The sequence below is a fragment of the Dryobates pubescens genome, chromosome 16, assembly GCF_014839835.1.
Source record: "Dryobates pubescens isolate bDryPub1 chromosome 16, bDryPub1.pri, whole genome shotgun sequence".
NCBI classification, from domain to species: domain Eukaryota; kingdom Metazoa; phylum Chordata; class Aves; order Piciformes; family Picidae; genus Dryobates; species Dryobates pubescens.
The window spans coordinates 18,195,379-18,219,247 of NC_071627.1; the positions used below are offsets into that span (position 1 = coordinate 18,195,379).

At 61.1% G+C, this 23,869-nt stretch overlaps 2 protein-coding genes across 3 annotated transcripts in view; both read right to left on the reverse strand.

Annotated features, from left to right (window-relative positions):
• Positions 1 to 3,781, reverse strand: part of NSD1 (nuclear receptor binding SET domain protein 1) — a 62,918-nt gene extending 59,137 nt beyond the window's left edge. The window contains exons 1-2 of one of the 2 annotated variants that reach the window (XM_054168383.1): positions 3,336 to 3,781; positions 1,853 to 2,577 (exon numbers count right to left, since the gene is read on the reverse strand). In XM_054168383.1, the coding sequence (XP_054024358.1) occupies positions 1,853 to 2,577; positions 3,336 to 3,624 (1,014 nt within the window). In that variant the 5' untranslated portion in view covers positions 3,625 to 3,781. Of the gene's footprint in view, positions 1 to 1,852; positions 2,578 to 2,771; positions 2,881 to 3,335 lie in introns of those variants that run through there. The other variant, XM_054168384.1, reaches the window with a different exon arrangement.
• Positions 3,782 to 10,595: 6,814 nt separating this feature from the next.
• On the reverse strand, positions 10,596 to 17,482 carry FGFR4 (fibroblast growth factor receptor 4). The gene is made up of 17 exons (XM_009904618.2): positions 17,105 to 17,482; positions 15,910 to 16,179; positions 15,714 to 15,803; positions 15,390 to 15,556; positions 15,179 to 15,302; positions 14,704 to 14,894; positions 14,449 to 14,587; positions 14,171 to 14,364; positions 13,802 to 13,947; positions 13,421 to 13,542; positions 13,209 to 13,319; positions 12,896 to 13,086; positions 12,390 to 12,512; positions 12,235 to 12,305; positions 11,808 to 11,945; positions 11,623 to 11,728; positions 10,596 to 11,550 (listed from the first exon to the last, which is right to left on the reverse strand). Exons 1-17 carry the CDS (start codon positions 17,346 to 17,348, stop codon positions 11,404 to 11,406), a joined length of 2,574 nt encoding a protein of 857 aa, XP_009902920.2. The 5' UTR covers positions 17,349 to 17,482; the 3' UTR covers positions 10,596 to 11,403.
• Positions 17,483 to 23,869: the final 6,387 nt, after the last annotated feature.

A 23,869-nucleotide genomic window follows, 5' to 3' on the forward strand; every position in this document is an offset into this window, starting at 1 on the left:
TGTGAATATATGATTTAAGGAGCAAGTTTGGTTAATCCTACCTACTATATCATGATCAACAATTCAAAAGATTTGAACTGTCTCAAGGGTAACTTGGCACAGAGAAAAACCCCTATTTCTTCCCATCCCACAAGCTAAAATGAAGGACTACTAGACAAGCCAAACTTACTTACTGAAGTAAGAACGCAAGACTCAAGGAGAGAGGGATTCCAATCTGGCTAAACAGTGTTTTGTTTTGCTTTTTTCTCTGAAAGCAGCTATGCTTTTAAGTCACCAGAACACTTCAGCTAACACTGGACTACAGGAAGGCAGTTTTACTGAAAAGCCAGCCCCTTGTTGTATATTCAAACAACGGGCTTAATCACTAAGGCAATTCTGACAGCGTAGAAGCTGCAGTTCTGTGGAGCACGTTGTAAAGCCACTGATAACAGAGGCAAGTGTTGTGAAAGTACCTCTCCTAGCTTCTGTTTACAAAGTGAGACCCTCCCACAACCGCATCACTGAGCACATGCCTGCTGAGAACCCTGCTTTGCTACAAAGCTAAGTATATGCACAAACCTTTTACCCCCAGAGACTGAAGACTACTCCAAGAGGAGTCAGATTCTTCCCAAGGAACACTCAAGAGGATCCATGATCCAGAGCCAGAGCTGAGTCTAACTGTGCTACAAACGGATTAAGCCGCTGTCAGCATCTTCCTGAAATTGCCTTTCCGTGGGCCCTCGGTGAGAAGCGCTCCCCACCTCCCAGAGCACCCAGCAAGAACACTGCACGTTCCCAAATGAACACAGCTGAAAGGAAGTGTTTCTCCCCAGGTCCTACATGCACCAGTAGCATCTGTTCAGCATGAGTGGCTCTACTGGAATTAAAAAGAGCAAGACGGTTTCAGTGTCAGTGCTGTCACATGAGTTAATTTTCACTTAGCATCAAAAAATACTCAAAACCCAGAGCATCCTTCAATAAGGAACCTTCAGTTTGGAAAAAAAAAACTTTAAGAAATAGAAAAAATAATATTTACTGAAGAACCACAGGAAATAGGCCTTGAGATCTACAAATAAAAAAGTCATGCTGAAACCCTTTAAGAAAATGAACTGTCATTCTGGAGCACACTACAGAAAAACGTTGAATTCATCCAACTCTTCTCAGAACTCCAGAAGTCACTCAGTTTTTCTTCATATTAAGCAAATACAAGAAAACAAACCGAAGGAATTTCTAAGCGTACAAAGAAATTGGAAAGGGGGAAAAGAAAAAAAAGTCATTCTGAGGTTTCCTGCCCGTGAGGTCTGTCAAGCCATGACACGGCTCCTCCCCGACCATCGCCAAAGTCTCACGGCTTGGCTACCTCAAGCCAGGCCAGACAAAGAGCCGCCCGACAACGTTAAAGCTGGGGCAGGCAGGAGAGTGGAAAAGCTCTGCTCCTGCGTCTCAGGTTAAAAAAAAAAAAACCAACACCCTGTAACGGAAAAAAACTCCACCAAACTCCGCAGCGATCCACTGTTGTAGGGCGGAGGGATGGTGCCTCTTGCTCCTGAAGGGAGAGAAACGCGGAGGGAGCGTAGCTGGTCGTGCCGGGGCACAGGTGTGCGGCAGAGCCCGATGACAGCCCGGCGACCTCCGGCAGAGCACCCAGAGCAGCTCCGAACCGCGGGCCCGAAGCGGCCACAGCCTCCCCCCGCGCCTCGGCAGGGTCCCCTCGGCAAGATGGCTGCCCGCCCTCGAGGGTGCCGGCTGCGAGGGCGCCCAGCACAGCTCCGCCGCACCGCGCCTCGCCGGCCTCCGCCGCAAAATGGCAGCGGCCGCGGTCCCCCGCCCGGCACACGCCTCCCTCTCCCCCTCCCCCCGCGTCGATGCTTACGAGCTGCAGGGCCGTCGCCGCGGCGGTGGCGGAAGGCTCCGGCTTCTCCCCGGGGCCGCCGTCCGGCACCGTCGTCGATACCAGCTCGGCTGGCTGCAAGCGGGGCGGCAGCGGGCTGCCCGGGTCCTGCTGCGGCCCGGGGTGGCCTCGACTCTGCGAGCCGGGCTCGGCCGCCACCTCCTCCTCCCCGTCCACCGCCTCCTCTTCTTCCTCCTCCTCCTCCTCGTAGTCGTCGTCGTCGTCGTCGTCCTCCTCCTCCTCCTCCTCCTCCGGCGTCTCGGTGCCCTCCTCCTCCTCCTCCGCCGCCACCTCCTCCCCGCTGTCCCGTAGGAGCAGAGGGAAGGCCAGGGCCCCGTGGGGCGCCTCGACCGCTGGGCCAGGTCCGTCAGCGCCTGCCGCTGGGTCCTGCTGTGCAGAAAGACGTGGGGGTGGCGAGCTGGGGTCGGGCAGGGCCTCAGCGCCGTCGGCGGCACCACCGAGATACTCGGCGTTGATCATGGAGGCCAAGTCCTGCAGCCGGCGCAGCGGGATGTAGCAGGACGAAGGGTCCTGGCTGTAGACAGACTTAGCAGTGGCCAGCTGCATGGCCGGCGGCTCGTTGCCGCGGCCTTCGCCGAAGGGGCCGCCTTTGGCCTCGGCGACCGCCAGCGAGGTGCCGAAGGGGACGAGGCAACTGCGGCGGCTCACTTCGCAGGCCTGCTCCATGCCGGGCCGCGAGCATCCACCTGCGGGCACAGCACAATAGGGTCAGCCCGGCCGCCGCCGCAAAATGGCAGCCGTGCCCGGGGGCCCGCTACAGCTCCGCCGGCCCTGCGCGGGCCGACGCCGCCGTCGCGTTAGGCCCAAGCTGCCCGGCTTCGGCTTGGCACGGCTCTCCTTAGCCTAGTGCCGCCTCGCCACTCTGCAGGGCGCCGCTCACCTGCGGCCGCCGCGGCCGGCTCGCCGCCTGCCCCCCGTACGGGACGAGAAGGAGACGCGCCGACCCGGCCCGGCCAGGCCCCGCCAGCGCTGCTCCTCCACCGCCTCCCTCTTCCCTCCCCCGCATGCGCGCGCCCGCAGCCGCCATCCCGCCGGCGCGCGCCCCCCGCGCCTGCGCGCGCGCCCGCCGCACCCGCTCTTGGGGTTCGGCAGTGGCCAATCAGCGCGCGCCCGCGCGGGCCATCCTCCCCCCCCCTCCCCGGGGGGTGCCCCCCCCACACCCCCCCCGTGCGCGCCACCCGCTCTAGGGGGTGGGGAAGGGGGCGCTCAGTGCTGCCCCCCCACGGTGTGCCCCGCCATTGCCCTGCTCCCCGCCTGCGGTCCGGCTCAACTGGCCTTGCCCGGCCCGGCCAGGCCCCGTGCACATGGCGGTGCGGCCTGCCCGGCTCTGCACCCTCGGACCTGCCGTCCCCACCTCCATCTTAGGCAGCGGCGGAGGGACACCAGGCGGCCGCGCTGGGACAGGCGGTGCGAATCTGGAAGCCGCTGCCCGGCCGTGCCTCACCTGAGGGCCCCGGCGCCCCAGTTGGCCGCCGCCCGACACTCCCCCAATCCGCGTCGTCGGCCGCGGGGCCTGCGTGCGGCAGCGGAGCGGGCGCCAACAAAATGGAGTCGGCTGGGCCCTGCGCCCCGGCGGGGCAGCCGACGGGCGGTGGCTGTTGCCCAGCGGCTTGGGCCGCCCGCCCCGCCTCGGCCCTGGTCCCAGTTCCAGCCTCGGTCCCAATGGGCAGCCAGCGGGGCGGGGGTCGAGGGCCGCCGCCCGCCCCCGGCGTACTCGAGTCACCCTCTGCCATTGTCCGCCGCGGTCCGGGCTCGGTGCCCCGGCCGCGCTCCCCTCGTCGCCCTCCCGTGCACCGGCGGGCTGAGCTGTCGCCCCTCCGGGGTGCCCGCTGTGCCGTGCCTCGTCTCGCCTGCCGGTGAAGCGGCGCCCGGGTGCCCACGGCCTGGCTGTCCTCGCCGCTCCCGGACAGCGAACGCCGCGCTCCCGCCCGCCCTCCCGCCGCCGAGCGGCGCGCAGCCGGCCCCGCGCCCGCCTGCTCCGCCGGGTCGGGTCGCCACCGGCGCCCCGCCGCTTCCCCCCCTCCTCCCCCCCCCCCCCCCCGCCCGCGGGCAGCAGCGGCGGATCCGTCGCTACCTCCAGATGGGGGCCGGGGTCTCCGCCGCCAAGCGTGCGGGTCCGGACGCCGCTCCACGCCACTGCCGCACCGGCACGGCTGGGCAGGCACGGGGCGGGGGCGGCCGGTCGGGGGGCAGCGGCCCGGGCAGAGCAAGAGATGTGGCACCGGGGCGGTGCTGCCCGGGCCGCGCGGGGGGCAGGGCTCGGCCGCCCCCCGGGGTGCCAGGCGGGGAGTTGGGTGCTGCCGCGGGGCTCGTCTGGCCTCGGCGCGGCGCTGCCCTGGTGGACCCGCTCCCCCTCACCCGACACTGCCCTTTGTTTCTCCCCTACTCCGGCCTGGCCATGCTGCCCCCCCCCCCCGCTCCGGGTAGGGCTTATGGAGCCGCCTCAATGCACACTCGAGCAGCACCGGCTGCCCGTCCCTCGCCACCCCGGTGGGGTGCAGCCACCAAAAACACCATCCGGGAGCAGCTGTGGGATGGCATCTTAGCAAGGCAGCAGGGTTCAACCTGTGAGCTGCCCTGTACTGTGCTTGGCTTCTCCAGCTGCCCCTTTGGCCCAGTGCAGTCTGCATCTGGCAATGGGGCAATCATTCCTCCCCAGCATCTGTCCCAGAGGGGCCACACTTATCTACCCAACCTGTTGTCCCTGCACCAGTATGCTGCCACCACCAAGAGATTGCCACACTCAGTCTGGTGCCACTCAAGAACACCCACAGAAGGTGGGGTGACTTGGCAGGATGCACCATGGTTGGAAGTTTTGCTCATTACATGTTTATAGCTACGAAGCCCCAGATTTGGGCGTGGCTGGAGACACCCACCCTGCTTATGGGCCATCTCGCTCAGTGCCCATGTGGTGCAGTGACATGTGGGAATGGGAACTGCCCTGCTCCCATCGCTGCATGAGCTCTGCACCTCATGTCTACATGGTCTTCCCCACCTGCACAGAGATGAAGCAGCACCTGGTCTGTGTGGGGTCATCTGGATTTACCACAAAAGGATAAATCCCTTCAGCACAGTCTCCTCAGATTAGCACTGGCTGCAGCAGCCACACCCTGGCACACCTGGGCAGAGCCCTGGCAGCCGACTTTCCTCCTTTCTTGTTGGAGGAGCCTGACACACGTTTCCACCACATTCCCAAAATAGTCAATGGTTTATTTATAACCCCCACAGCAGTGGGCAGGGCCCTGCTCGGGACAAGAGCACCCCATATGCCCCACAGCCTGGCACCCAAAACCCAGGGAGTGAGGGCTGGCATGAGGAGAGATTTAATCCCTGACTGTCAACAGCTGCCCTTGTCCTGCTTATTTGCCCCCTTATGCTGGAAAACCCAGCCTGCACACTGTCCCCATGTACAGCTCTTGTCCCCACTGAGTGCCAGCTGCTGAGGGCTCAACCCTCTGCTTGTGGGCACATGGCACTGCACAGCCCCACAAGATCTGGGGTGGGCAGATGCTCTGCCACTTGGGTGGTAGTGGCTTGCAGCACCCCTAGGCCTGTCCCCATACCACTGCCCCCCTGGCACATCCCTGCTAGGGGTGCCCTAATGGGGCCCTGTGGTGCTCACAGCAGTGCTTCCTACAGCCATGTGGTTATTGGTATGGGGTGGGGGTTGTGGAATGCCCTCAGCTGCACTCACTGTCTGCTGTGTCACCTCTCCCCATGCCACAGCCAGGGCCCATAGGAAGGGCCCAGCCCCATTCCCTCTCTTCCGGCAAAGGAGCAAACAAATGGCACCCTGCATGCTGCTGCAGCACTCCTGCCCGGATGTGTGGCACATCAGGCAGCAAGGGCCGGCCCTGATAGCGCCACGCAGTGCGTTGTCTGTGGGCTGCGGCAGGGCAGCACGGGCAGGCAGCAGCCTCACAGGAAGTCTCCCAGCTGCCGGGCTTTGCCTGCGTGCCCCCAGCCCCGCCATGGCCAGGCTCACCCCCTCACCCAGCCTAGCTTCCCAGAGCATGCTGGGGGCTCTGGGGCCTCTGAAGGGCAATGGCTTCAGAGCGGGACGGCACTGCAGGCTCCCTCTGGAGGCCTCGGTCCCCGTCCACAGCCCGGTGCCGTTGCCCCATGAGAGCAGTCCCGTTCCCCAACCCCCCACCGCCCGATGCACGACCCCGGCTGCCGCCATGTCTGCTCCGCATTGCTCCATGCACAGCATCCAGTGCACAGCCCCGACTCCCGCAATGGCTGCTCCCTGCCGCCGCAGCGATGCAGGAGGGAGCGCGGCACCGCGATGGAGGCTCCCGTTCACTCTCTCCCGGAAAGATGGGGGGCGGGGAGGGTCCCCGGGGAGCCCCACGCCCCAGCCTGGAATGATCTGGTGCCCACGCGGGTCCCGCGGGAGCTGTGGGCAGGGTGAGCTTGCTGCGAGCAGCTCCCGGCTGCGGCTGTCCAGCCTCCGGCAGACATTTGGGCACTGCAGAGGTGCAGGGATGGCAAGAGGGGGCCAGGCAGGGCCTGTGGCCAGCGCGGCCCCGGGAAACCCCACCGGGGCTCTACACAAAGTGGGAAGGGCGGGCAGGACCCGTTGCAGAGAGGCTGGCGCGTGGCCCGAAGCGTGGACGAAAGGGTTAAGTAGCTGCGGCGGCCAGGGGGAGGGAGGGCTGGCCCGGCTGGGGGAGAGGAAGGAAACAGAGGAGGAGAGAAGAGCATCCTGCCCGTAGGGTTTGCCGGGGGCCCCTTTCCACTGGGAAAAGGCTTGGGGGATTTGAAACCACCGGAGACGCAGCGGCAGAGAGCCGGGGCAGGCGGTGGAGCTCAGTCTGGTGTATGCCCGCAGCTCTGTGGCGGCAGGCAGGGCTGCCCGCCTCCGCCTGCACCGGCAGGGTTTCTCCTCGCTGACCTAGTGAGTCCGGCGCAGGGGTCTGCTGCCTATGCTGGGGTGACCCTGGCCTCCCATGAGCCCACCCTGCTCTGCTGCTCTCTCCACCTGCCCCAAACCTTAGTGGGTTAGCCCCAAAGACAGGTAGGGCAGGAGCAGCCTCAGGACACGCAAGGGCCATGGGTGAGAGGCAGGACCCACGCTACAAGCTGCTGGGGACAAGCTACATCAGTGATGAGCTCGCCTGTCCTACTTAGAAGAGCTGTTGCTGGCCTGCGGTCAGGTGGAAAACTGTCATGCCAGCAGCCCTGTGCATCACAGGGATAGTCCCCCAGGGACCAGAGCTCAGAGTACCTGTCTGAGTGCTGCAGCTGTTCTCAGGGACCTCCCTGCTCTCCCATCCCTCAGGCAGACATTTGGCCCCCATCCCCAGCTGAGGGGATGTACTGGGCCCAGCCCTGGGCAGCCAGGCTGACCCCTCGATGGGTTTTGCTCTATACACTTAAGGTAAAGTCAGGCTCACAAGTCTCCTGTGCCCTTTCCACGCTGCTCTCCATCACCTGGAGCAGGTATAAGTAGGGTAGACACTGGCACATGGTGGCACTCTGCAACCTAAATCTCCCATTCTGCCCCACTCCCAGCCCCATCCGTCTGCGAGGGTAATGAGATGGAGAGCGAAGTCAGCAACCGGCCCCATGACGCAGACCATTATTCCCAGCCTAGTTTGTCACCCCTCCAACCAACACAGTCCCAGGGCTGGCCTGGCGTGAAGGTCACTGTCTCCAGCTGGTAAGGTGTGGGTGAGAAGCGCCCCGGGGTTAATTTCTGCGCATCCTGCAGGCGCAAAGCTGCTCCTTCTGGCCAGGAGATGGGGCTCGCCGCCCGGCTTCACCTACCCGCTGCCAGCCGCGGCCGGGCGAGCGCAGAATGCGGCGGGTCGGAGAGGGGCTGCAGGGGGCAGCCCGCCGGCTGCGCTCGCTGGGGCCCCGGCTGGAGGAGGGGCCCCACAACCAGCACTGGTCCTGAGTGCTCAGCTCGTTGCAGGAAGAGTGTGTGTGTGTGTGTGTGTGTGCGGGATGGGGGTGCATGAAAGAGGATGTACAGGGCTGTACATGGGGTGTAGGGGAGTGCGTGAGTACATGTACAAGGAGGGGTTGTGTGGAAGGGGTGTGCGTGAGGGATGTATACCTGTGCATGGGGGGTGTGTGAGGGGTGTTGTGTGTTTGTGTGGCCCGGGGAGAGGATGCATCTGTAGGGTGAGTGTTTCTGTGGTTGGGGAGGGTTCTCTCTCTGAGATGTGCCCCCAGGAAACAGCATAGGGTGCCCCCACTTGTGGGTACCTATGGGTCCCCTTTCCTTACCCACCAACCTATGGGGACCCTTCCTTCCCCTTCATTGCCTGGACAGCAGTGGGGTACATGGGGCACAAACATGGGACAAAGACAGGGCATGCAGGTGTGTGCCAGGCAGCAGCAGGCAGAGAGGCAGTGCCAGGTGGGGGAGGCAGAAGCCTGGTGCCTTTCAGCCCCTCCCTGCCCGGGGGCAGAAGCTTTCTGCATCTCACAAAGGCCAGATTCTTCTTGGAGATAAAAATCTGTTGCCTTTGTTTTGGGGAGAAAAGAGAACAGCACTTCCTGTCCCCCCAGGAGTTGTTAAGCAAAGGCATCTCTGGGATAGGGGCTGGGAGCTACATCCCAGAACTGGAATGAAGAACCAACCAGTGTCCTGGCTCCTGAAGTGCTTTGTCTCCTCCAGGACTCATCATCCCCCAGGACCAGAGCCATATCCATCAGGACTTAGCACCCCCCTAAGGACTGTCAAATCTCCTTCAGAACTCAGCATTCTCTCCCAACCCCCAGATCAGAGCCATCTCCTCTAGGGATCAGTATCTCCTTCAAGACCACAGCATCCCCTAGAACCATAGAATCCCTCCAGGACCACAACATCCTGCCCAGGATCAGTAGTGCAGAAAGGTAGCTGGGAAGCCCCTCAACCCCCCAGACATGTCCCAGAAACATGCTGGGGGACCCTGGCCAGAGGGGTTACAGGCAGCCCTCCAGGTGGGCAGGTTCTGGTCAGGCAGCAGGTATCTGGACTCAGGACAAAGGCAGGTCGGGTGCCCAGGGGCAGGGCCAGGCTGAGGAGCAATGCCAGGGCCCAAGGAGCAATGCCAGCTCTTGGGGACTGGGGAGCAGGCAGCAGGGGTTGGGGGTGTGGTGTGTGGGAACGCTGCCTCAGGAAACCAGCGGGATTTACTGGGCTACATGCTAAATCCCCCTCACAAAAGGGGCCTGTTTGTGGGGACAGGATGCCGATGGCTCAGCCACACTTGTTTGGCCAGCAGAGCCTGGCGGATTAAGGACAATTGGTTCAGCCCTGACAGAAAATACCAGGAATGTTAAACAATAAAAACCGCCTCCAGTTGTCGTGGGGCTGCAGGATGCCCTGGGCTGCCTCCCTGCCCAGCCATGGCTCCAGCTGCCCTGTACTCAGCAGAGTTGTCTCTGGCACAGCTCACTGGCACCCGCTGCTGCAGCTCTCAGGGATGCACCAGTACCTAGGGATGTGGATCAGCCCCTTGTGCTGGAGTGAGGCTCCAAAAGCATCCCTGGGCTGAGAGGATGAGGCACTGCCTGCACCCATGTGCTGCCTCCATACACAGCATCCTTGTTACATAAGCAAGGACTAAGTGAGGCTGTGGCAGGGGGTAGCAGGTCCCTGCTCACTGTGTCCCCTTGTGCATACCCACCTGGCATTAAGGATTAATGAGCCCCCACCTCTGCCTCACTCTTTGAAATTGGCTGTGGAAATTGGCTACACAAACCATGCTGGACATAGAGCATTGCCTACTCTCTGTGCTGCCCTCCAGTATGGAGACTGCAGCCTGGAGTGAGGTGGGGGCAAGCAGGACACAGCCCCCAGGGTTTCAGCCCCACTTCCCATGCACCCATTCATGTTCATCCCCCGTCCCAGCTGGGAGCCAGGCTGCCCCCTTGGCCAGCCTGAGCAATTTGCCCTCCAGCGTGTGAATGTCCCTTTCAGGGCTGTGCAAAATGCATTGGTTCTGGCACATTAGCAGACAGCTGGGATCCTTCCCAGGCAGGCAGGCTGCCGGGACAGGCAGGTTTCACACCTGCCCGTGGGCTGTCTGCCTCTGTCTGCTGTGCTGGAGTTGGGGCTCATCACAGTAAAGATGAGCAGGGCTGGCAATAGAGGCTGCAAGCACACTGGTGAGGCTGGGCTCTCCCCATCAGCCTTGCAAGGGGCTGTGATGAGAAGGGAGCCCCAGGATGGCTTTCCAGGCTGCTGGGCTTCCTAGCATATGCAATACATGGCAAGTACTGCACCCATGGCTAAGATGCACCCATGCAAGGGCAGCCACAAGATGCACCCCTCAAGCCTGGACTCTGGACAGCAGTGGGCAGGGCTGAGGGACTCTGCTGCTCCAGGTCCAGGTACTGTCCCACAGCACCTTGCAACCCCTCTCCCCTTGGGTGGGTTTGGAGCAGGCCATGCTGGGGAAACAGCTTCCAGGCTGGAGGACTGCAAGTGCAGCTGGGAGCTGAAGGAGGAAATAAGATCCTGGGGCTAATGGCCACCCAGCCCTTGATGAAACCCTAGACCCAGGGAGTGGGCTGGCAGGAGGGGCTGAGACAGCTGCAGCCCTGCCTGCCCACGCTCCTGGCAGAGCCGGGCACCATGGGCTAAGTGGGGTGGGGGAAGGCAAACCAGGCACCAGAGATCAGGCCCGGGAGCTGAAGCTCCCCAGTTTGCACTCACAGAGGTATGGGGTCTCTGGGGAGGCAGCACAGAGCAAGTAACTCACTTTCATCTAGAGTCTCAGGGCTGACACAGGCAGGGGGTGCAGGGGGTCCCCAGCACATGGGGCTGGGCCCCAGAGTGCTTTCCCAGCCTGTGAGCCTGCGGCAGTTGAGGGATCAGTTTCAGGGCGATGCTGGTAGCGGAGTTCATGGTGGCTTAGTGCAGCAGCAGCTAATGGGGAACAGATGCGAGGGTGCTTTGTGCTGGAGTGGGCCTGGAGGCACGGGAGTGGGGACACTGCTTCCTGCACCTGTGGCAGTGCCTCTGTGCTCCCCTGGAGCACTCACAGGCCCCTGCACTGGCTGGGGTGAGGAGAAAGTCCCCAACCTGCCTTCCCAGCTCAGCTCAGCCCTTCATCAGCCCAGAAGCAGCCCAGAAACTCTGCCAGGGTCTAATAAAAAAAATAATTTATCAGGTCGATATTTCATGTACATAAATATTCATCTCTATGGCTATGTACAGATGCAGCAGAAGCCCACAGGCAGCAGTGCTCCCACCCAGAGATACTTCCACTGAAGCTCTGGCCAAAGCCTGGGTCCCTGAGCGAAGCCATGGGCATCCCAGGCAGTGCCTGACTTAGAGGGGCTCTGGCTGCCACTGTCCTGCAATGCCAGGCAGGTCTCAGCCAGGACTGAAGGTTCAGAGACAAAAGAGAGCCCGGAGAGAGAGAGACACCCTGCCCTGCTGCTGTGGCTCGGCTCAGGGCTCTGCCCACCCACCACTCACATTGGACAAAGCAGGGAACCTGCAGGCACCCAGACCCGCTCCCCTTAAGGCTAGAGGTGGCCTTGGCATCACCCTTCCCTGCCTGCCCTTAAGTCCTCACACTGGGATAGGAGAAGAGGCAGGGAGTCAGCGGCAGTGGGTCGTGGGTGAAGACAGAGTCGTCAGAGGAGCAGGAGCTGGCGGTGTCCTCACAGGAGGGCGAGTACTGCTCGAAGGGCATGGAGAGGTCCAGGTACTGCCGGAAGAGACAGTGCTGTCACCACCAGTGCTGCCCACCCCACCGCCTACTGGACTCCTCAATGCTCACCTCCTCTGAAACAGCTGCCAGGATCTTGTCCAGTCCCTCCACAAGCTGCTTGAAGGTGGGACGCTGTGAAGGTACAGCATGCCAGCACTCCCGCATCAGCATGTACCTGGGGGCGAAGGGGCAATGAGGGAGCGTCAGCAGGGTCTCACTCTGCCCCCTGCCCACTCTGCCTGACCAGTACTCACAGCTCATGGGTGCAGTTAGATGGTCGGTCCATGCGGTGGCCCTCCTTGAGCAGTTTGAAGAGTTCCTCTACAGGGATGCCAGGGTAGGGGGAGCCCCCCAGTGTGAAGATCTCCCACATCAGGATCCCAAAGGACCATCTGGGATCACACAAGGCAAAGAAGGGTCAACCACATCCTGGGCCTGTCCCCAGGCAGGCAGGACCATAAGTCACCCCAGTGCACCCTGTGGTGCCATGGGAACAGGGACAGTAGAGAGTGGCATCACCCCTGGGAAGGATGTTCCTCACTGCTGCTGTCCCATGGACTATCCCTGTTCTACTCAGGGGTACCCTCCAGTTAATGCATAACCCTATGGCACTGCCTTGTCCCACACCCACAGCATTCTTGTCCCACACCCAACAGCACACTCAGCAGTCCAGGGACTCACACATCACTCTGGTGGGTGTAGACACGGTCAAACAGGGCCTCAGGTGCCATCCACTTCACTGGCAGGCGACCCTGTGGGAGCAAACCCTCTGCTCAGCCCTGGACAAGGTTCCCTGTACCCCATGCCCCATTCCTCTCCCATGCCTCCTCACTCACATTGCTGGTTTTCTTGTAGTAGTCAATGTCATGGACATCCCTGGCCAAGCCAAAATCAGCAATCTTCATCACACTCTCTGCTGTGACCAGCACATTGCGGGCAGCCAGGTCACGGTGGATGCACTGCAGAAGGGGAGCATCGCCCACAGGGGGTGTGAGATGGCTGTTCCAGTTCCATGTGTCCCCTTTCCATACCCAGAGCTGCTGCTCCCCTCCCATGCACCCCTCAGTAGTGGGGGCACCCCGATGCTGTGGTGGCTGCAGCAATAGGCACAGCAGTGGGGAGATACCCAGGGGCTAGGATAGGCTATAAATTTCAGGGGAGATGCTGCCCTGAGCTTTACTGGTGGATGTGTCTGGGAGGTTCTGGACGGCCAAGGAGAAAGGGATGGGCTCTCCTTCCCGATTCAGAGGAAAGTGAAAAGGACACAGCTCTTCTCTCACCACCATGCCCATCCCAGGCACTGCAAAGCACAGGAAGCCTGTGCAGGTTGTGTCAGCCCTACCCGTTTTGACTCCAGGTACTCCATGCCACGGGCCACCTGGTAGACACAGGAGACCAGGTCCTTGAAGGAGAGCTGCTCCTCTGGCATCGCTGTGACGTCGAAAGCGTAGTCAGGTGTTGGGGGGCGGCGGGCACGGAGGTATTCACGCAGGTTGCCTTTAGCAGCAAACTCCACAATCACGTACAGCGGCCCTGGGAAGGGTGTCAGCTCTGCTCAGCCCCTGCCCCAGCCCAGCATCCCACCTGCTGCTCTCCCCAACAGCCCTGGGCCCTGCCCGTCTCCCGCCCAAGATCAACCTGTAGGGCTCCCTCACCATCCTGCGTGCAGACTCCCAGGAGGTTGATGATGTTTTTGTGCTTGTCCATGAGCTTCATCATCTCCATCTCAGATATGAGGTCAGCCAGATCCTTGTCAGTGGCATTGTCTGGGAAAGGATGGCTGTGTCACAGTGCCAGCTGGGGTGGCACCACAAGCTGGCAGGGATGCCACCTCTGTGCCTGGGGACACTGGCAGAGGAGCCATTACCTTTTAGCATTTTGATAGCCACGGTGATGGCTCTGTCTGGCCGTTCTCGGTCAATGCCATAAGCCTCTGCCCGCACCACCTGGCCAAAGCAGCCTTCTCCCAAGGGCTTGCCCAGCAGAAGCCTGGCAGGGACAGACAGAACTGTGAGAGATTTCAGGGATGGCCCTGCTCCCCACCACTGCATGGCCAAACCCCAAAGGGCAGAGGCAGCATGCCTAGCCCACACTATTGAAGCTGAGTCCCAGCACCCTAGGGTATAGCAGTACTGTGGTATCCAGTGGTGGCTGGAGACCTCCCCATCCAGCACACACATGCTGCTGTCCCCAGAGTGGCTGGGGAGAGCAGCCCCCAGTCCCAGACCTGCCCTGAATGGCACCGTACTTGTCTCGAGGGAACTCCCACTTGGCATCGAGGGGCAGGTCCAGCTCCATGACTCCAGCCAGCATTGGAGCGCAGCTGGAGGAGAGACGGGTGACACGCATCAGGGATGTGCTGGACTTCCTGGAGGAGCTGGAATCCAGGGAGAACTGCAGAGAGAGCCCAAGAGATGTTAGCCTTCCTGCCCGGTGCTCCAGGTACAGAGACCCAATGGTGCTGCAGAAGCCCTCACTCACAGCAATAGCGCAAGGGAGATGCCAGAGGCAGCGGGTCTGGCAGCAGCAGAGGTTATGATAGGCCCAGGTGGCACTCACAGAGCCAGCTGACACTAAGGTCCCCTCACACACCCAAGGGCTCCAGCTTAGCACCCACCTGTCGGATGAGTGGGAATTTGGAGAGCTTGTGGACTGCCATGGGCTCCAGGGGCTGCTTGCTTGACTGAGTCTGCATCCGGCACAGCACCACAATGATGATGGCCATGGCCACAGCCAGTGAGCCCGAGGTGTAGATGATGATGTCAGTGTACTTGGCCTCGGGGGCTTCAGCTTCCCGCACCAGCTCCTCTTCTAGAGGAAGTGAATGAGTTGGTCTAAGCCATGGTTCCTGCATGCTGGGTGTCTCAGCTCCCAGATCAGTTCCCTCACTCCTACCTGGCAGGACAGTGAGCCAGGCAGACTGGTAGGAGAGGCCAATGGAGTTCCCGGCCAGGCAGGTGTACTCCCCAGCATCCTCCATGGAGACATTGCGTAGATACAGCACCTCCACCTCAGAGCTGTTAATGTCTGCAGTCTGCCAGGAAGATGCATGGATGGTCAGCATCCCTTCTCCTCAGGGGACTCCGTGCTCTCCCCTGTCACCACTTTGGAGAGGGCATCTGGGAACCAGGTGCTTTGAGCCCTTGTTACCTTGAGCACTTGCACATAGGGAACCCCATCGGGACCATAGCTACTGCCATTCACTTCAATGTGTTTCAGCCACTGGATATGGGGCTGGGCATCACTGTAGACCTTGCAGAAGAACTCAACGTCACTGCCCACCAGGGCTGTGGTGTTGGCAGGCAATCCAGCCTGCAAGATGGGCCTGTGCGGGGACCTCTCTGTGCAGAAGAGAGCAGAGTGGTGTCACCAACACAGTGGCCCAGAGCAGGGGTCCTTTCTCCCTCCCTCTCCACCCAGCCATGGAGAGCCCTTCCTTGGCCCCAGAGCAGAACAGCGCAACCAGAGCCTGGACTCCATCCCCACATCCCTCAAGTGTCAGGGACATGCAGGCTGTGCCAGTGGAGAGGACATGAATAGAGGTTCCTCCACCCTCTTCCCATGACCCTGACCCCTCAAGGGGAAGTGAGGAGCCAGGACCACCGCTGCACTGAGGAGCCCTCACCCAGCACATCCAGGAGGTAGCTGTAGTGGATACTGCCAAACCTGTTCTCCACCAGGCAGGTGTAGTTTCCACGGTCAGAAGGCACCACGCTCTCCATCACCAGGCTCCAGTGCTGGTGCCGGAGCTGCAGAAGAGTTATGTAAGGTGGTGAGATGTGATGGGGGACCACACCCAGTGAAGGGAGGCTGCAGTGCAGAGACTTGGTCCTTACCCGGATGCCCCCGATGCGGTGCTCCCCCCGGAACTCTCGCCCATTCTTGAACCAGCGGATGCTGGGGCTGGGGCTGCCCGAGGCTGGGCAGCGAAACTTCACTGTGTTTCCTGCGGGTACTGCATACAGCTTCTTGTCCATCCGATGTGGGTGAGTCCAGTAAGGAGCTGAAGAGGTGCGGGACAAAGAGTAGGCGTCATCCAAAGAGCAGCATGAAGGCTGCTAGAGCTTCTCCCAGCCACTCATGCTGTGAGCAGGAGGCAGCAGTGCCCTGCACTCCTGGACCTGCCCCAGCTGTCCTCTCCTGCCCAGAGCAGCACTAACCTCTGTGCATATAGATGGGATCTTCATTTCGGTCTCTGTGGGGACCATCTCCATCACTGTCTTCATCATCATCACCTGAAGCCAGTGAGTCTGCAAAAGAAAACAAGTTGAGAGGGATGTAACTGCCTGCAGGGCTTGGAGGGCAGTGGCTGCCTTGCTGCTCCGAGGGGCAGCTAGGTGCTGTCAGGGCTCCTACCCACAATGGAGATGGTGAAGTTGCGCAGGATCTCCCCAGTCCCTTGCGCCCGGCAGATGTAGAGCCCTGAGTCCTCGTAGGCGACCTCTGAGATCTCCAGCAGGTTCTGCCGCAGGCGGATGCGATTTCCCAGGACGAGTGGACGGGACTCCTTGTACCAGACCACGTTGGCACCACTCTGGTTGGCATCACAGTAGAGCTTCAACGTGTTGCCTGGATCCAGCAGGAGATGTTCCTCTTCTGACTCCAGCAATGGTCTCTCAAATAGCTCTGGAGGGATGCCATGAGTGTCCAGCCTGGTGCTCATTTCTCCCCGATGACAGGACCCACTCCAGTGTGAGGGCACATGGTGTTAACACAGCCCAATACCTGCTCTGCCACCCCAGAGGCAGGCAAAGGCTGGACTCTGCCCTGAAGCACAGGGACATGGCTTCCCTAGCTGCCAAGTCCCAGTCCAAGGCCACATATGCTACTGTTCTGTAAGGGCCACTCCCAGTGGCGCAGGGTGCTCAAACCCATTGTGCCTCACCGAAAGAGGGCACCAAACCCTCCTGGTCACCCACTGTCAGATCTCTGCGTGCACCAAGCACAGCTGAGATCCCCCCAGCCTGGCTGGCCCCTGCAATGCCTGAGCTGGGCAGTGGTGCCCTGTCAGCTGATGGCTAGCAAATAGAGGTCACAAACAACACAACTGCCAGCGTAGCAAAGCCCACCACAGACTGACTGCCTGCATCCTCTGCCATCTTGTGTGGCTATCACACAGAGGACAGGGGATAGATGGGCCTCTGCTCCCTTGGGACACGTCCTTCTCCTGTACCCAACACCAAGACACACTTGGTACAGAGCCACGCACAACTTCCCAGAGCCCGCTGTGCTCACACCATCCTGCTCTGACATACACGTCCACTGAACGAGCTGAGCCCACATCGTGCAGGAACAGTCTGTCGGGAGCCACCCTGCCCCTCTCAGCCTCCACACTTCCTCGCCCAGTAATGGGAGATGCTGGCCCCTCGAGCCATGCCCCCCAGCTCCCATCAGCCCAGACCCACGGCCAGGGATGTGGGGCTGCATGCCCAGGGTCAGCACCCAGCACCCCCAGTTCCAGAGACTCGCTGCGAAGAGGGGAAAGCGTTCAGAAAGCAGGACCCCCCCCACACCGCCTTCAAGCCCCATTTCACCCACCCTGTAATCGTACCTGGCTCCATTGCCCTGCCCTGGGCAGAAGCCGCCAGCAGCAGCCCCATCAGGACTTGCAAGAGGAGCCGCATCTTCCAGACCGGCTCCCACCCTGCGAGACAGGTAGGGCCAGAGTGAGCTGAGCTCGGCGAGCAGCTCCCTTCCACGCGTGCCCCGACCAGGTGGGGATGGGGTGGTTGGTCCCAGGGAGCGGTGGAGCAGCAGCGCGGTGTCCCCAGGGGAGCCCGGGAGTGGATGTGCATAGAGCACGGAGGACTCTGGGTAGGGTGAGCTTCCTTCCAGCTTGCTCCCTCGGGACACGGCACGGGTCGGGGGACCCCGCCTGGGTGCAGGGAACGCGATCACTCCGGCCAACCGCAGCCTGGCCAGGAGGCAGGGAGCAGTTAGCTGGGTACAGCGGGGGTGAGCCGCGGAGGATCCCGGGGAGAGCGGTGTCGGGGTGACTGGGATAGGGGAAAGCGTCCCGGGAGGGAGGTCGCGAGGAATTATCCCGAGGACGAGGGTCGCGGGCGGCGGCGTTACCGGCTGTGATGGGCTCCCTCGGCGGAGCCGCCCGCGCAGCGCGGGGAAGGCCCGGGCAAAGTCCGTGTGCCGGCGGGCTCAGCGCCGTCGTGGCCCCATGTCGGGCAGGGCTGGGGCTGGCTCCGGGATGAGGCTCGTCTCGGCACGGCACTGCACGGCACCGGGGCGAGCCACGGCTCCGCGCTCAGTCCAGCCCCGCTCTGCCGCGGCAACGGCGGGCGCGGGCACTTTGTAGGGGCGCGCTCGGGTTACAGCAGCGCCGCCCGCCCCGCCCGGAGCTACGGGGAGGGGTGGCGCGGGGGTGGGGGTGGGTGTAGGAGAGTAGCTGGGGGGGACCGGCCTCCAGCAGCGTCTGCTGCAACTGGCCGCGCTCCGCCGGCTCGTCGGCAAACTCAGCCGCCGCCGAGCTGGAGCGTACGGGAGCGAAGCGAGCTGCACCGACACCGCCCGGGCAACCCCCGGCAGCATCGCCCCGCGTGGGGGGAAAACGAGGTGAGCTGCGGAGCACCCGGCGTCGCTCCCCTCCACTGCCTCCCAGGCAGACCACACATGGTGGGCTTCCACGTCGGGAGGAGCACATCGGGGCTGGGGGGAAAGAGGGGCGGCAAAGTCGCCTGTGCCCTTTTTCTCCCTCCGTGGAGCCCTGGGAACAAGCAGCACCCCAGCCCCGGAGGTGCCGAGAGTGACATCTATCCCGGCGGGTGGCCCTGGCCCGGGCTGGGTGCTGAGCGTTGCTGGGTGCCCGGCAGCCGGCTCACTAATTGTGCTGCAATTAGTTGCAGCGTTATCACTACCGGTGCCATAAAGTGGCTGTGACCCTCATTAGAAGCCCATAACGGAGCATCGTAAAACACCACGAGACTGCAAGCCAGGGCTGGAGTGGCCCTAATCCGACCCATAAACACTTTCGCCTTTGCTTTCCCCATGCTGCTGCCTGCACCAAGGTGGGCAGATGCCAGTATGCCCAGGCCCTGCTACCCATGTGCTTCCCTGTCCTCTTAAGCAGAATCCCTGGGCCTCAGACCCTTTGAGTTGCCACAGTCCCCAGGCACACCTTTCCCTGAGCATCCTGCTGGCACTAAAACAGGATAGAGGGTGACCCCAGCACATGGTCAGGATCTGGCCTCAGAGCTGTCATCTTTCTGCTTTCCAGGAGCCTTGCCCATGCTCATCATGGGCACTTAGGATAGTGTGAGCATGGTACAATTGTCATCCCTTCATCCTGCAGGGTAACACTGCCAGGGCACAGCCTTGCCCAAGGTGCTCCAGGAAGGAAAACCTGCACCTTCCAGCACGATAGGTTTTCACCACAAGGGCTGATCTGTGCTACGATCTCCCATAGCAATGTCCACCCCATGCTGCTTCTCACCTGGGGTGCTGGTCCCCACCCTTGGGTGCTGGCCCACCCCTGGGGCGCAGGGGCACATGGAGCAGTCCCTGGGGCCAGCAGATCCCAGCAGCTGTTCATTCCTGCCTGTGCGTGAAGCGGACGAGAACATCAATTTCACGGAGCAGCAGCCGCCCCTGCAGAGCTCACAGCATGCCGGAAGCACAGAAAAATCTTGGGTTCAGCTCGATTCAAACCAAGACCAAATTAAAAAAAGAGAGAAGAAGTTGTTCCTAGTACTGGGAATGCTGGAGGGGAGAGCTGCAACTTAAGAGAGTGCATGGGAACCACTGCCAGGGATAGGCATGGACAGACCCCCTGTACCCTGGCCAACCAGTACCGGGTACAGGGCTGGCCAGGAGTAGGGCACAGGCACCAGTGCTGGCATCTTACCCTGTGCAACACCAAGCATCTTTGCCAGGGCAGACCCGTGCTGGGTGAAGGCTGGGGCACAGTGAGGCTGCACTGCGGGTGGCTGGGATCCAGTCCCCTCCCTGCTGTGGGGCAGTGCTGGGCCGGGGGTCGGGTTGCCTAGCTTGATTTATAACAGCAACTGATGGCAAACAAAAAGCCCTTCATGGCAGCACAGCCCCACTGCCTGCCACCCGCTGCCGCCAGCACTGCCACAGCCTCCACCATGCCAGTGGCACAACAAGGGGGGATTGTGCCAGCGCCAGCACCCCATGCTGCGGGTGCACCCCTGCCCTAGCACGCTCCTTTGCTGCCTCTGTAACCCCTAGCCCTGTGGGCAGCTCCCATCAGCTGCGGCAAGGGGACACAAGTCCACTGAGCCCCAGAGGTGGGGTGGCCAGGGAAGGAGTGCATCTGCAGTACCCCACAGATGGGGCATCAATGGGGCTGGCATGGTATAGATGGTTCTGTCCCATCACAACTGAAGAGAGGTGACCCCCTGGCCAGAGCCTTATCCTTGCTTACATGTGAGGGGTCCTGCGGCAGCAGGCATGAATGAGGGGCTGGGCACTGGGACTCCATCCTCCCGCCCCTGCCCCTTTCCCCAGGCAGTAAATCATCCCTGCTCCACTCATGAAAGGCCCGTGTATGTGCTGCCGGCGCAGGGAGCCTGCCTGGTGCCAACAATATTGCTCTTGGAAGGCAGCCTGGGCTGCGGGAACACAGCAGCCCCTTGTGCCTGGCCCCAGTGCTTGCCGCCGCTCCCGCTGTGGTGGCACCTGCGGCCAGCATGAGTGTGTGCAGCACAGCGGCTCCTGGGGGGGGCTGGAGTCCAGGGGGCTCTTTCCTCATGGAAGTTTCTCTTGGCCTCCCCTGAACGGCTCTTGTTTGGGGCACAAGCTCCCAGCACCCCATATGTGCATGGGGCTCAAGGTCTCAGACCAAGAAAGCTCATTCCATTTGCTGGGGCTAAGTGAAGCCCCTGGTACTACAGGAGCAGGCCAGCCCTGGAAAACAGGGGTCCTGGGCTGCCCTAGCACAAGTGCTTGCAGCTCCATCCAGCCCCATTTGCCTTAACACATGACACAACCTTGCTGCCCTTGTAGCAGCAGGGATCTGCCTACACAGGCAGAAGCCAAGCAGGAGGGCAGGATGCTCCACAGGAACTGGGTCCTGTGCCGGAGGCAAGCAGCTGGGCTTAGGGCATGGAGCTCCTGCCAGGCCTGCCTTGCCTGGCCATCCTTATCTCTGGCAGGGAGGGACCGATGGAGCAACCTGTCCCAGTTAAGGTTTAACCAGGCAAAACTTGGCAAACATGAACCTGTTTCTCCCTCTGGGGAGCTGAGAACATGGGGCCCAACACAGGGGCTGTGGGACAGGGACACCAGGGCCCAGGCTTTGGCCAATCCCTCAGCACAACACAGGAGCATCCACAGATTCAGGCAGTGAGGGCAGAGCTGGGACCATGTGAGGCTGGAGCTGGCCTGGCAGCAAGAGCAGGCAGTGGCATGACTTGCCTCCACTGCAGCCCTGTAATTCCTGCCCACCCCAGCTATCCTGCATAGCACTGGAGCTGCAGCTGGCACAGAGTGCATGGGGCTGGGACGGGTACTGCTTCCCTTAGGGACACAGTAGATGCCACGTGCTGAGTTCCACACCATGGTGCCCATTTGTGGACTGAGCAAGCAGATTTGTCCACCAGCCCTGTCCCTCACAGGGCATCAAGGGCCTCTCCTAGGAGTAGCATGGCCACAGCAGGGGACTGTGAGGCAGGGATGGGGCCACCTCCATTCTCCCAGCCCCTAATCGCAAGCAGGCACCGGGCCCTGCCTCCACATCTGCACCTGATTTACTCACTGGAGCCAGTGGGGCCACGAGGGATGGCAGTGGTTGGGGCTGTGGCCAGGGCTGTGTTCCCCCCAGCTGAGGGGGATTCCTGGGGCCCATCCCCATATGCTGCTGGAGGAGGAACCAGCTCTTCAGACAGGCTCCACGGAGCTGGCTGAGCACGGGCAGGGGACACTGGCTGCTGGGTGGCTTCGTGCCCTGTGCCATGCCTGCCAGTCTGGACAGAGCTGGTGCTCAGCCTGGCACAGGCAGCCAGAGCCCTGGCCCAGAGAGGTGCTGCCTGCAGAGGCCCTGGCAGGGAGAAGCAGCACTGAGCAGCCCTGACTGCAGCTGGGCAGCACCAGGCTGGTGGCACACTGGCACCAGTGCAGAGCCTAGGGACCATGCTCTGTCCCTCAGCCTCCCCCAATACAGGGATGTCTCTGGCCTCAGCCAGGCTCCAGCTTCCCTCCTGCTATACCTGAAGGTGCCCATGGGTGCTGGGTCCCCCAGGAGCAGTTCACCAGCAGGATGGGCAGCCAGCAGAGTGGGGACACCAGTGATTTCAGCACCCACCTGATCCATGCTTGGAGCACAGGGATGGGGCTGGTACTGACCAGCCATGAACACCGGAACCCAAATCACAGCTGGCAGGGCCACTTGGTTGTGGGTGCCACAGCACACTTGCTGGCAGCCATGCTGCTGCTGGAGAAGAGGACATGCCAGGGGTACAGGCAGCCCTGTGGCCACTTTCTCCTCCCCTTCACCTGACCTGGGGAGCACCTGCACTTCCAGATCTGAGACCACAGGCAAGTTACAGGAGTGCTGCAAAGGGAAGGGGTCAGCAAGGGACAGGCAGGTGCACTGCCCTGGCAGAGCCACACACCACAGGAGGGATGCAGCCCATCCTGCCCAGCACTACCCATATGGCTGATGGCAGTGCCACCTGCAGTGCCAGTACAAGGCCCTGCACTGCTCCTGAGGACACCAGTCCTTGTGCTCTGCTGCAGACGTGCCTGCAGAGGGGCAGCACAGCTGGTCCCAGGCACAGTGAGTGAGCTGCCCTGTAGGGACAGCAGCTGGACATGCCTGCCATGATACCAATCCTGTGCTGCCATACCAGTCCTGTGCTGCCATGGCAGTGCCAGCAAACAGCTCAACATCCTGCAGCAGTCATGGATATTTCGGTCTTGAAGAACTGCCAGCAGTCTCCCAGCCCAGACTGTCCTGTCATCCCTCCCCTTGGTGACTGGTGTGCCCAAGGCCATGCTGACTTTACCAGCCAAGGCCACTTAACCAGTTTCCTCTGGACCTCAGGGTGCTGTGGGAGGAGAGCAGAGCCTTGAGGAGGGCAGATGGGAACACAAGTCTCCCACCACTCCCAAATATTTCAAAGGTGTCTGCATCCTGTTCTTTGAAGTATGGCAAAATCCCAGGAAGCAGAAAGACATCACCCAGAAGTAGTAATAAACACTCTATTTGGAGAGCTTCACCTTAGGGAAACAGCAGAAACACAAACACTGTGTACAGGGGAAGGCAAAACTGTCAGTACAGAGACAGGAGTGACTGGACTGGGCAGTGCTGGAAATGGATCCCTCTCTGGTGTTGATGCACAGCACATCTAGTGGGCACCTGCCCTGGTACAGGACAAGAGCCAGGCAGTGGAGATTCGAGTTGGAGGCTATCCAGGGATACCAGGCACACAATGCTTCCTTCAGTTCACCAATTTTCTGCTCATTGATCAGCTCGCAAGGCTTAAAAAGTCTCCTGCCACAGAGGGAGTCCAAGATTAGACCTCAGTAGTGGAGCAAGGCTGGAAAACACTAGGAAGGCAAACCCAGACCAGCAGGAGCCTGTCCTAAGGGAAGATGGCAGATTCTGTACAGGGTGATGAAAAACAGCTCATGCACAGCCTGGAGTAGGGAAGGGAAGGCACTCAGCCCAAGCACCGAGATTAGCAACCAGCTCCCTCTCTCCTTACATAACCTGACCAGTGCGCACACTGGATTTTGGAAGTGCCTCTATAGCCCAGTTCTCAGTCCTGTGAAGGTGTCAGCTGCTCCCCTGGCACACAACGCTGGGGGCCAAGGGCTCCAGCCCACCCTCCAGCAGCTGCTGGGCTCACACAGCAAGAGGCAGCAACTTGGCTCAGTCCAAGCTGGCAGCGTGGTGTGCCCACGGCTGTCACCCACGCTCCTGCCACCCCCACTGGCCAGGGAAGTTCCCAGAGGGACGACAACTGTGTCCTTCTGCCTCCTAGAAGAAAAACAGCAGGATGTTTACCATGGATTAGCAAACTCTCAGCTCCACAGAGGCACTGATGCTGGGACAGAGCACTGGCACCAAACACGAAGCCAGCCCCAGGCACGTGGCTCTTGCAGCGGGCTAGCAGAGAACAGGCAATGCCTTAGCTTAAGGCAAAACATCTAAAGAGCTCATCCACAGTGCACAGCAGTCTCAAATGCCTGCCCTTCCCTCTGTGGTGCATGAGCACCTTGAAGAGACCATCAGTCTTAATTTCTGGGTTTGAAATACAAAACATCCCTTTTCTAGGATGATACAAATGTGTAAGAACTTTGAAGAGAGGGGTTGGGAAAATAGTGTCTAATGAAGGAC